This window comes from Lycium barbarum, chromosome 12, assembly GCF_019175385.1.
Source record: "Lycium barbarum isolate Lr01 chromosome 12, ASM1917538v2, whole genome shotgun sequence".
Lineage (NCBI taxonomy): Eukaryota > Viridiplantae > Streptophyta > Magnoliopsida > Solanales > Solanaceae > Lycium > Lycium barbarum.
Genome location: NC_083348.1, coordinates 74,583,971 through 74,596,740, shown reverse-complemented (window position 1 = coordinate 74,596,740; position 12,770 = coordinate 74,583,971). Strand labels below are relative to the sequence as shown.

General features: G+C 35.0%; 2 protein-coding genes and 1 long non-coding RNA gene across 6 annotated transcripts; 1 reads left to right on the top strand and 2 right to left on the bottom strand.

Moving 5' to 3' along the window:
* Window positions 1-1,889: 1,889 nt before the first annotated feature.
* Window positions 1,890-2,854, bottom strand: LOC132624433 (ankyrin repeat-containing protein NPR4-like). Its single transcript, XM_060339216.1, has one exon. The coding sequence runs from the start codon at window positions 2,580-2,582 to the stop codon at window positions 1,890-1,892; it is 693 nt and encodes a 230-aa protein (XP_060195199.1). The 5' UTR covers window positions 2,583-2,854.
* On the bottom strand, window positions 2,687-3,989 carry LOC132624432 (uncharacterized). Its single transcript, XM_060339215.1, has 4 exons — window positions 3,772-3,989; window positions 3,059-3,677; window positions 2,794-2,877; window positions 2,687-2,743 (listed from the first exon to the last, which is right to left on the bottom strand). The coding sequence occupies exons 1-4, from the start codon at window positions 3,987-3,989 to the stop codon at window positions 2,687-2,689; spliced, it is 978 nt and encodes a 325-aa protein (XP_060195198.1).
* Window positions 3,990-5,453: 1,464 nt separating this feature from the next.
* On the top strand, window positions 5,454-10,903 carry LOC132622216 (uncharacterized). 4 transcript variants are annotated; one of them, XR_009575843.1, is made up of 5 exons: window positions 5,654-5,919; window positions 6,089-6,169; window positions 7,037-7,082; window positions 8,577-8,755; window positions 9,918-10,903. It is a non-coding gene; the product is annotated as an uncharacterized LOC132622216 (long non-coding RNA). The 4 variants fall into 4 exon arrangements; XR_009575845.1 differs by lacking the exon at window positions 9,918-10,903 and adding an exon at window positions 9,007-9,911; XR_009575844.1 differs by lacking the exons at window positions 5,654-5,919; window positions 9,918-10,903 and adding an exon at window positions 5,454-5,641 and having other exon boundaries at window positions 8,577-8,919.
* Window positions 10,904-12,770: the final 1,867 nt, after the last annotated feature.

Below are 12,770 nucleotides of genomic sequence, written 5' to 3'. Positions count from 1 at the left end.
GCTCAATTATCATGGAACACGATCGATCCAAGTTAGCGGAACAACTTTTCAATGAAAGGTCATTTGAACTGTAGTCACGCCACAAAGAGAATAGAAAGCCCTACATACCTCATCGATGGAGTTGTATACATTTCCCCGAGTCCTCGAACGTCTTACGAATGATTTCCTACATAATACAGACTATTCAAGATCAAAACCAAGGTCATAGCTTATAGAAATCTTCATGTAGACATTTAATCGAGCAACTCATGGGCGTCAATTTATAGGACTTTTTGTAGCGTAATTTCCTTGTAAAACGCTACCAAATTCTACTTTTCTACTCCTCGTCATCAATACGATCCAATCCATATCAACACAGCTCCAAACAACACATTAGAACCACATAAAACAGCCCAACTATCAAGCTAAGTCCATAAGAGTTCACAAGAATTGTCAAAGTTTATTCTATGGGGTTTTCACCAAATTTCTAGGTTTAATTACTTGTAGAAGTTCAAAAAGATCAAAAGGAAGTTAAAATATACCTTAGATGACCAAAATCACTCCAAACTCCAAGTTACTTCAAGGTGAAGTCCTTATCCAAGAAGCAAATTAGCGAATAAATCACAATTCCGTAGTTGCCATGTTGTTCTTCACGTTAAAGTTGATAGATTTGCTCTTGGTTTGGATTGAAATTGATGGAGGATTAATTGGAGAGGGTTTGAGAGAGTTTTACAGGTCATGTATGGTGAGGAAATAGAGAAAAAATCTGAAGAGGGTTCTTTTATATAGCTTAAAGTGAGCAATTACCGACCTTGGTCACTGTTCCCGCGGCAGTTTGCGTCCTTGGACGAAAATGCGAATATCTTTCTACTCTGATATTGTATCGACGAACAAAAAAAATTATCTAGAACTCGTAGACCTTCGATTTGGTAGGTGGATCACCCCGTAACTCCAAGTAGATTGAGAGAAAAGCTCCGAGACATCTGACCCAAATTTCGGTGAAATTTACAAACTTAACTTGCGACGCCCTCTGTCGACTTTCGTATTACAACTCGTTTGACTTCCAAACTTAACAAGAGACCATTATACAATTCAAATACTTCATATCATTACTTGCTTAGCATGTGGAGCACTCTTAATCTCACCCAAAAGTACAAGTTATTGTATTCCCAACTTGCTGATTTTTGACGAAACTCATGCTTCTTTGATTCATTCACCCTCCAAATCTTCCGCCACTTACTAATATTATTTATAGACTCTTGTAACCATTTTTATTAATAAACTCAATCCCTTTTATCCTCAACATAATTTCTTTTTAACTTACGTCGACTAACTCATAATGCGACTTTAACGTGCGAAAATCCAAGGTGTAACAGTACAAATTTCTGTAGCTTGGATGACCATTTAAGTATTTAACTCATAATTATGCATCGACTACAACTACGGTTGATATTATGAATATATTGTTAGCATGTCATGATCATCTCCGTAATAATCCCTCGTTGTTTAGCTAATTTTTTGGTTGAAAGCTGTACAGTATCTTAATACTGTCATGTTTTATTAATTGACGTTGAAAAGACTTGGTGTTTGAAGCTATATATGTTCAACCATTCCTTTTCATTTATCTTGTTTAGATGTTCTAACTTTGCTTTGAAACTCAACAATTTTAATAAAAATGAGAGAGTTTGATTTTTAAAATAAAGTTAAAGGGTGTAAATGATTTTCACCCCCAATTGTGTATAATTTTTTTTTGGGTGTGTGCGCGCAACTGAAAAATGTAACAAAATAAAGCATTTCGTAATCATCAAATTTAACATTTCAGAACATAATAGCAGTGTGCTAATCTTATTACAGTCCGAAATGCCAAGCTTGGAAATTTTTCCACATTATTCTTACTCAAGACATTGCAACTAATTTGCGAAACCACTTAAACAAAAGGCATTCAATTTGACGGATTGAAGCCCGAAAATGAAGCCCGCCCCTCTGTTGTGACGGATCTGTTCTTTATAAATCCTATGCTTTCCCGGTCTAAATAGAAATTTAGACGAGCATGTTGATCTCGCCGTATCCAACCATAGCATAAAATGTAAAATCGCGAACAAAGCTACAGGAAGTCCAGCAAAAGCAGCAATGACCTTCGGCTCGTAAAGCCTATGATAATTATAGACCAAGAAGAAAGTTGCTGCAAAAGCCACAAGCATGCTAACTATTGAGATGAAGAGTGCCGTGAGTCCACACAATAACTTGGCAGGTAATGACACAAGAAAATCATCTTCAGTGTACCGAGACGTGAGAATGGATAAGAACATAATGATGGAAACAATTGAAGTGAAGAGTGCCACCGCATCCGATGTGACAAAAACCGCAAAGGCATTCAATTTTATCATTATTGGAGTGCCTTCATCGCTGTTATTACTGCCTGGAACAGTGAAGGCAGCAGCAAACATGACTGTGGCAATCAAAGCTGCAACAATCATACAATAATTTGCAGTGTCTTTCATCCACGCTTCAACTTCTTTGAGTAATTGCTTGTGCTCCTCCGAGAATAATTGCCCCGGCGTTTTCCCATATTTGTTTTTATTCTTGAGGAGTAAAGATGGCATAATTTTCTCCACCTCCGGCCCACATAGTTATTTCGATGAGATTACTACTTACTAGCTATCAAACTTTGGATGTCATGACTCATGAACTCCTCTCTAATTAGAAATTAGAAATTACTATTTCCGCTGGCACTCCATATGACCATATTATCTGTCTTTTTTGACTGAAAGTAGAAGGAAAAAGGGAAACGATCCCTTAGGTCATATATCTCACCTTAAACCACATTATCTCTCTTTGCATTCGAAGAGCAGCACCAAATAGTTTCAGAAGTGAAGGCGGCATAATCTTATTGGGCTCCTGCACAAATCAGTCATAAATCAGTTGATGACAGTCAAAAAATTATGAAAAGTTGGAAGTACAAATATTAAGAATACAACATGTATTGTTTAAATATGATAAAGGGAAAAGAAAGAGGAAAAGAAAATTGCAAAGAGCTTCAGATAAAGAAATAGAACAGTTTGTTCACCTAAAAGCACACACTCTCTTTTATCTGTTTTATCTCTCTAATCAATTCTTGTTCAAACTGTTTTGGAAGCTCTGTCACATTTGTCTCTTCTATGTCGCTAGTCGACCCATCTGTTAACTCCCCTTCAAGCTGTTGGTCAAGTTCCTGATTAAGATCACTTGGCTGCCCCGACATGCCGGCCAAATGTAGAATGTTATTGCCATCTTCGTCTGTTATGAAAGTAATTAAGTGCTTGATCATCCCTCCAATTTGGTATATAAGACCGAAGACTTTTTCCTCTCTATGTAAAACAGCAACATGAAAAATGGTCTGTGCTTTTTCGTTGAGAGTCCAAATGAGATCAGAATGATTGCGAATAAGCACAGCTAAAAACTCTACATTTCCCGCTTTTGCAGCAGAATGAAGTATTTTTGTCTTCCTAACTAGCTCCGAAAGACCATCCTCTGCCAATTGTAGTTCACATTCTGCCCACAGCTCCTTAAGTAGCAGACCGGCTTGCTTCCTCTGTAAAGACTTCTCTAGAGGCACTCCAACACTTTTGGACCCTAAAATTCGAAGCAATATGAGAAGTACAAAAAAAAAAAAAAATGCAGTCAGTATATATAAGTTAAATTGTATTGCAAAATGAGAACTATATATGAGACAATTAATTCAAGAATTATGTTAAGGTCCAGAGAATTGTACATGGGATAAATGGTATCATAAACATTCCCCATAGTAGCAACCAAGCTCGTTGAAATCCAGAATTTAACAGATGAATGAACTTCTCCCAATTTCCCTCTGTATTTTCGCTACTGATTGTTAAAGGCTTTTTAGATAACGCATTTAAGATATCTGCTGCATAAAGTGTGGCAACCAATGTTCTGTCCCTTTTGAATAGTTCTAATGCCACATCTGCAAGTAAAACCAAAATCAACCCAACAATAAACACACATACACACATCTCAACATTAATCGAATTATAAATTCTAAGAGTTTAGTGTACCATAACTTCACTCTGAATAATGACTTCAAGAAGCTCAAATAGTTCTCTGTCTTGCATCATTTTTTGGGTCTGTCACCTTGTAGAGATACGATACCATATCTTTGTTTCTGAGGGAAGCTGCAAAAGTGATTGGTGTGTTTCCATTATCATTGGGGATGTTAGGCAGTATCTTATTCTTTTCCCTCATTGCTTCAGCAATTTCAACAACCCCTGACACTACTGCAAAACAAAATGCTGTATTTCCGTCGTTACTTTTCAATTCCAAATCAGCTTTTGTCATCAGCTTCACTAGCTCCCCTACAAAATGAGTGCTCCTCGCTGAAGCTGCAATATGTAGAACTCGTTCACCCCGTTCCGTTATTTCTTCGCGAGCAAAACCTATATCCTCTTCCAAAATAGGCTTAGCAAGTCCCCAGTTATTTTCCAAAGCAGCTAGATAAAGAATCTGATGTGGTGTAAGCTTGGCCTGCCTGCCTCCTGAAAATTAAAGCAGGTTATAATGTTCATTTGTATACAAAAATCACTGAGTACAAGCTGGCCTGCTGGACAAAAAAGTTGTAGCAGTATAAACACGCTATTTTAATTTTACTAAGCTCTTCATCTCAGGAATTTCATAGCTTTTGCAATGTTCATTGTAAACAAATCTTTGAAGCTGCGAAAATGATGTAAATGTTTTTTTTCTCCCTCCATAAAAGCTTCTTCCTTTGCTTTGTTGATGACTTGAACCTGCAGCAACATCAGCGTTGTAGGTGGAGGGTGCTTACAACTTGAGTAACCCTCTGTTGTTGAGAGATAATATCTTAGATGGTCACTTAACTTTGTTTTTCAACCCAAAAGTAACTCAACTAGAGGTGGTTCATTCAGAAAGTCACTCATCTTTGTTTTCCAACCCAAAAATCACTCAACTAACAGTAGTTTACTCAATTTGTTTTCTAAACCAAAAGTCACTCAACTATTGTATTTTACTTAGAAAGTCACCCAATCTATTTCAGTGATTTTTCAATTAAATTTTGCCGACATGAAATTTTTATTTAAAGCCAATTTTTTAAGAAATAAGTAGATACGCATTTTAATCATTTTATTGACCCGCCCCACTTGATCCGACTCGTTAAAATAATATTGACCAAGAGCCAACGGATACAACTTAAATAAATTGACAAAAAATATATTGGAAAATCGTTATCTTAATTCATAAACTTTCTTGCAACACTGATTTGTCAATTTATGTAAGCTGGATCCGTTTGTTATAAATAGAACTGTCACCAATAAGCTAAAATAAACAGTTTGTTATAAATCTTTGTAAATGTGCATGTGTAAAAGTAAAAGTTGACTTCAAAGCTAAAAAGATATATATATATATATATATATATATATTTCTACTATATTAGAAGCACCAGTTGGGGTGCTTTTCGTCGTTCGTTGTGGGCATTTTGTCAACGTGTGCTATTAATTAATAAATTAAAATTGACGGCACTGTGTCATTTTATAATAAATCTAGAATAGACTCAAACCCATCATCTGTCTTACTGATTGAACAGACACAAACCCATCCCTTCCAATTTTCTCCATACTTCCGGAAAATGCTCAGTTCTTTCAATCCTTTCAGACAAGTTCAGTTATTCTTAATATTTTTTTTTTTACTTTTCATGTTCTCTTCAATTCCCATTTTTCGTGTCTGAATTTCATGGCTTTTGAAGGAAAGATTAATGAACTTTAGGTGAAACAAATTATTGTTGTAATTCTACTTCTATCGATGCCTTCTTCGAGCATTTTGCTTCCTTATACCTTAGGCTTGATTTATTCGACAGAGTTAGAACAACCACCTTTAGATCAGATACTGTTTTGCTGATTTTACCAAGATTAAAGGAGGCTATGTACCATAAAAATGGTAGCTTTCCTTTCTAAGTCAGAAATCCTTAACTTCATTAAATTTCAATTTTGGTCAAAGTTTACCGTGATACCTTGCACTCAATCTGTTGTGGGGATAATTATTTTGTCAACAATTTGAGCCAGCAAATAATTTAGTATTTCACTTCCTTTTTCCTCCCCTTCTGTAGGTTCTATCTGAATGGCTATTCACTTTGTTATTGGGTTTTTAAAGTTATGGGATCACTTGAAGTTACAATTTTGGTGAACAGGTAAAGTTGCATTTGTCTATTGAGTTATTCTATACTTTGGCTTGATTAAATGATGGGTTAAGCTCTCTCTTTGTTTAAAAGTAGAATACTAAAGGCTATTAGTAGGCGCTTATGGTTTGCCATTTTCAAGGAGTTTCCTTTGTTGTCGAAATTAAAGAATTCAATTATTTCGAGGGAAACTTGATTCTGCTGAACAGAGTTTGCTGAGACTGATCTTTTTCGTTATTTATAGTCCAGATCATTCTCCAGCTTTGTACCTTCGAGGTTCCAACCTTATTGAAGTATGAAAAATTCATTGTAAATTCTTCTTACTTCCTTAATGTCTGTTTCACAATTCATTTTTCCAGTGTGGGTGTGAGCTTTTCCATTCTCAAGATTCAATTTTTCCAATTGTAAATTCATATTCTTTCTTTATGCATTACAATGCATTTTTTCAATTTGGGTTTGACCTTTTTGGTCTCAAATTTCAATATATCCTACTGTAAATTCGTGTTTGTTCTTTGATATTCGCTCATGTATTTAATCTGGGTATGAGCTTTGTGGTCTCAAGATTCAAATTTTCCAGTTGCAAATTCATGTTCTTTCTTTCATATATGCCTTATAGTGCATTATTTTATTTTGTGTTTAAGATTTTTTATCTCAAATTTCAGAATATCCTTCTTTACTTTTGTGTTCATTCTTTGATATATGTGTTACAATGAATTATTTTGATTTAGGTTTGAGCTTTTTGTCAAATTTCAGTATAATCTACTTCATTTTAGTGTTCATTCTTTGCATTCTTCACCATGTACCTGTTTGTGATTTATCTTCATGTTTTTGTATTTGAGTGAGCAACTAATGAAGTTATTTTAATTGTTTACTTTGCAGTATGTCGAAGGCTGCATAACCTATCCCGCAATCAACATTACAGGTGGTAAGGCTCAAACAGTGTTGTTCTACTTCAAAATTTCTTTATATTAGTTTTCTTATTAGTCTTGGAAGTAACAAACCATTATGATTCGTTTACTTAATTCTAAGGCCTAATACGGTAAGATTGAACAACTTGGTCACTTTGCATAGTAACTTCAATTTCTTATGTGTCCCTGTAGCACTTTTATATTGTTTTCTGCTCGCTTAATATATGCACTTTTTGAATATCTCAATTATCACCTAAGTTGAGGACTCTCCATTTTTGGTGCCGATCCTGTCTCGACACAAGTTGGGAGCAGGAGCTGGAGCGGGATATGTCCCGGATAAGGTCAACCAAGTCTGAATACTTTGACTCGAGTCCATCGACAAGTTGGGGAAAAATTGAGATTTTTATTTATCAAAATTAAAGATAAAACAGATTTAAGATAAGGGAAATGACATACCTTCAATATTATAGTACTTTTGTCTCATTTTTGCTGCTTCGTATTTCAGAGAAATCAAGAATTCAAGGTCGGGTTTTGTGTTCGCCAATTCGGATGGCAGACAATAGCAGTATAATTTTGAATTAGCCGAATCCCTTTACCCGTATCCATAACCGGATCCGCACCCCAGAATCTTAAAATTTAGATTTTGCCGAATCCGGCACTCGGATCCGTACCCGTATCGGATACCCACACCCGAGTCCCAAGTCCGAGCAACTTAGATTATCACCCACCAGTTCTAAATAATCTTCTGAGTCAAATGTCCAAAGTCACTCTTGCAAGCAGAAACAGAAGTAGCAAGGTTATAGGAAATGAAATCAATCAAAAATGAAAGTAGTTCTTCTAAAAAGGAGGCTGAATCTGTTATTTCCCTTTTTTTTAGGACTGTTCGTTTGTTTAGGTGCATACAAAAGTTTTATGTTTTAAAAATATTGATTGAAGTGATGTAGAATTTAGTCTTAAAGTGCATTGTGAAGATTGTATTAAGTTGATTCTTTGCCTACTCTAGCTAATACAAAGAATTTGAACGTCATTTTTGACTCACCTTATGTAGATTGATTAAATCTCTGTAATGTATCCAAAGGGAGTCCTATTAAAACTCTGAATTTATTACTTTATTCTCTAATGCATAGAAATTTGGAAGGTAAAAAGGTTGTGTTGTATTCGACATTTGAAGATATTTTTTGGAAATGTTTTTGGAGAAAATTTCTGAAAAAACATTTGACTGGAAGTTTATGAGAGAGCAGAAAAACAAAAATGCGACCTATCATTTTAATGAACTTTCAATCAAACCCTTCATATGAAAAGAAACCTTACCTGATCATGTGATTATTCATAATCTCTCATTACTTTTAGTCTCCCATGCCACACTGGTGCAATTTTTGACATGAAACTTGAATTAGCATCCTTTACTTACCGACTGTAGCAGATTTTCTTTGACCATAATGTGTTCCAAATCGGTGTTCCCTTTCCACTATTCCATTAAAATATTGTTGCCGCTGATATGTTTTATGTAGGAAAAGAGAGAGCAAATCAAGCTCCAGATAATTTGAAAGGAGTTCTCGATTATTTGGATCTGAGGAGAAAAGAAAGCTCCAATAGAGGCTAATAGGTTGAAGGCATTGCTAAGAGCTGTTTCTCTACTGCTCTTATCAAGTCTACTTGATTGTTTCTACATAAAGCCCGATAAAGATTGGTAAGTTGTTATTATAGCGTATCTTACTTTCTGTAGCAGATATTTCTGGATTTGCTTATGCATGAGACCATTTGAGCAATTTCTATGTAAGTTGATGAAAATATTTTCATGCGAAAAACTCAACTTTTATATATATTGACCAATAGAAACGTCTAATCGCATAAGTCTATCTTTGTATCTTTTTCAATTTTGTTGGAATAGTTGACTTCATTTCTTTGTAATAACTAATTTTTGTATAATCTATTTAACAGTAACGAGAGGATGGTCATGTATTGTTTGTCAGATTAAGAATATGTCCTCCTTCCGGACAAAATAAACGGATGATCTGTCCGTTTCTGCCTACTTATGTTGCTTCTGTTGGAATAATGCTTAATTGTCCTAATACTTGGTTGAATTTGAACTAAAAGTACAAATTGTCTGAGTTCAAGTGCTCTTCATGATGCTTAGATCCGTAGTTCCAATGTATTTCTTAGGATCATATTGAGTCCCACAAGGTTTATCAGAAGACAAACAGATTAGGTTGTAATGAGCTGGTCCTTTTTTTTTTTTTTTTTTTTTTTTTGGTGATGACGTAATGCTAAGAAAAATACAAGATTAGCTCCACAATAGAAACTGATGTGAAGCTAAAGATATAAGTGGCATGAATTAATCTTCTTTTTCAATTATTAGAGCAGTTCAGTATTTGCAATTTATGCAGTAGCTATTTCGATTAGTGCATTTTGATACTGAGAGAAACTCAGTTAAAGAGTCTTTTGTAGAAAATGAATTTTAAAGATGATGAGCTTAATTGTAAAAGCATTAAAAGATATGAGATTTCCTCGGATTGGGTAGATAAACAATTTCATTTTTAATATGCGTCCCGCTCTTTTTTTTTTCTTTCGAGTAATATGGGGATAGACAACACTCTTTTGCTTAGGGTATCACGTTTTGTACCATTCTTATCCATAGTTTCTCAGGAATATATAATTCTTAAGAGATTATCTGCTTATGTCCTTGAAAATTTAGATTATCTGCTTATGTCCTTGAAGATGTAATTCTTAAGAGACTATCTGGTTATGTCCTTGAAAACGTTTCTTCTTTCTAATTTTCTTTTGTATTGGAAACAAGTGCGACTTGAACCAATTTTTTGTGTCTGAGAGTAGAAAAATGGGAGTGTATGCAGGTTGTCTGCTTTTCTGCTTTGCTACTTCACAGACACTCATCAAATGTTAATTTTGGGAATTAGTAAAGAGAAAATTACATGTTGATTGGTGTAAATTCAGTTGACATGGCTAACCAAGACATATTGGGATGGTTCGGAAAGCATTTCAAGTAAGTGGCTCTTAATGTGATTATCTCATGCTCTGCTTTGAATAGGTTCTAAATGTATAATAAGTTATTACAATGTGCCTTTGCTGTTAGTAATTTAGCACATTTACTATTTCGCACATACAATTCATCTTGGCTATGGTATGGTGAGTATATTCTTACTGAAATTTGGAAGTGAGCTCTGTGAGTTGGGCTTTCATAGCATTGAGCAGAAGTGTTTGTCCTAAATACTGTGATTGTGAATGGATTTCTTTTAACCTTTCTACCCTGCGGTAAACCATGTCTAATGAATTTCATTATTGGTGTAGTTGAACCATCAGATGAATCTTTTTATATTACTTTACTGTTTGTTGTAGCTTATCGCAATCTTTTTATTTACTACTATTACTTAGATAAATCTTTGGGCATCATCTCTGAACTTTCAGCTTGAATACAGGTAGTAATTATTCGACCATGATGATTATTGGTACATGCTTTACAGGACCTCTGCGCTAAAATAAAATGACTCCTTAGTAGAAAGTCAATTTACAAGTCATAATCAAACTAAACTTCAATCAGAGAGATAAACTGCTACTGTTAGAGAGGAGATTGTCAAACATTTGATGCAACCTAAATTCATAAACTATATGCTAGGTACCGCTAGAGAATTCACTAATTCTCTTTAGTACTTGATAACTGAACCACTGTTCCAAAATACTTTATTTAAGTGAGTGGTATAAATGCTGCAAATTGAGCTATCTTTCCAAACTATGGCTCATGTATTTAAGTGAGTGGCATAGATGCTGTAAATTTGAGCTTTCTTTCCAAATAGCAAACACGAATAAAATAAAGTTTTAGATACGGAGCACAAACTATAATGTTATATTAATCGTATTTTGAACATAGTATATATATATATATATATATATATATATATATATATATTATCACTATCTAAACACAACTACATATACATAGATACACTATAATCTGAAGTGTTGGGCCCGTGTGCAGCACGGACATAGGCCATCTAGTATATATATATAAGGAGCCGGGAACTCACAACTAAGACAATGCTGCAGTTTGGGAGTAGAAGGTTGACTTTCAATATCACTTGCATTATCTCCAGGAGTTGTAGGCATTTGATAAGGAAAAATCTGCAAAGGAAGAATTTGGCACCAGCCAAATTGCAACTCTTTTCAAAAATAGTTGCAAATTGTTGAATTTGGCACCGGCCAAATTAAATGCAAGTGAAGACTTTTGCATAAAAGTGATGTCATTGATGACATAAGGAGGAGCAATTCATTCCTATAAATAAGCAGCTTATGGTTCATTCGATACACACCAAAATCTCAGACAATACATCTGAGTGAGAGCAAAGTGAGGTATTCCATAGACTGTAAGAAAATAATCTGTGAAGAAAAATAGAGTGTGAGTGATATTGTAGTAAGGTGGGAAAATTAAAAGAGTGTTTTTCTTTTTGAGTATGTAGTGGTCTTTGGAGTATTTATACTCGTGATTACACAGTGTAAAATTCCTTACTATAGTGATACCAACTGCTCCTCTTGGCCGTGGTTTTTTCCCTTATTCAGAAGGGTTTCCACGTAAAATCTTGGTGTCATTATTGCTGCATTTTATTCTTGTTGATTTAACCATAAGTTAGTGTTCCGCGTTTATCACTAATACCGTGAATATTATTTTTGCGGGTCTATTTTATTCCCAACAAGTGGTATCAGAGCTAAAATTCTGTCTGAGTATGCTCTGTGGTTGCCGCACCGTCTGAACTTCCACATCATAAAAGAATTACTTTGGTCTTCGAATAAAATTGTATTTGTATTTGTGATAAACGATGGAAGCCAACACTAGTAGAATGGTTACTTTGAGTGGCATAAATTATGCCATTTGGAAGGGCAAAATGGAAGATTTGCTCTATGTCAAGAATTTTCATCAACCTGTCTTTGCCACTAAAAAGCCTAATAATAAATCAGATGAAGAGTGAAATTTGTTGCATCGGCAGGTTTGCGGCTTTATTAGACAGTGGGTTGACGATAATGTGTTGAACCATATTTCTGGAGAGACACATGCTCGGAATCTATGGGAGCACCTTGAAAGTTTGTATGCTCGGAAAACTGGTAACAACAAGATGTTTTTGATAAAGCAAATGTTGGATTTAAAATACCACGATGGTTCCGCAATGACAGATCAGCTGAATATTTTTTAGGGGATCATGAACCAGTTATCTGCTATGGGCATTAATTTTGATGAAGAAATTCAAGGCCTGTTTCTACTTGGTTCCCTATCAAATTCTTGGGAAATTATTAGAACTTCATTATCAAATTCTGCTCCGGATGGTGTGATTTCTATGGATCTTGCTAAGAGCAGTCTTTTAAATGAAGAGATGAGAATAAAATCTCAAGGTTCCTCCTCATCAGATGTCTTGGTGACTGACACTAGGGGGAGAGGCAAGAATCTTGGTTCTCAAAATAGAGAACATCATAGAAGCAAATCCAGAAGTAGACTTAAAGATATTGAGTGCTATCATTGCGGGAAGAAAGGGCACACAAAGAAGTTCTGCCGGATTTTGAAAAAGGAGAATAGAGATAAGGAGGAAAAGAAAGAAGATGGCAATCGTGTGGCCACCGTCACAACAGAAGATCTTGTTACTGTCCTTGATGCGGATCTAATAAATATTGCCTGTGATTAGTCAAGCTGGGTTGTAGACAGTGGT

Coding starts and splice junctions, on each gene's coding strand:
- LOC132624433 (XM_060339216.1), bottom strand. CDS start 2,582: ATGCCATCTTTACTCCTCAAGAATAAAAACAAATATGGGAAAACGCCG.
- LOC132624432 (XM_060339215.1), bottom strand. CDS start 3,989: ATGTGTGTATGTGTGTTTATTGTTGGGTTGATTTTGGTTTTACTTGCA. Junction 3,678..3,771: donor TCTGGATTTCAACGAGCTTG/GTTGCTACTATG, acceptor TCTCATATATAG/TTCTCATTTTGCAATACAAT. Junction 2,744..2,793: donor GAGAGATAATGTGGTTTAAG/GTGAGATATATG, acceptor TTCTACTTTCAG/TCAAAAAAGACAGATAATAT.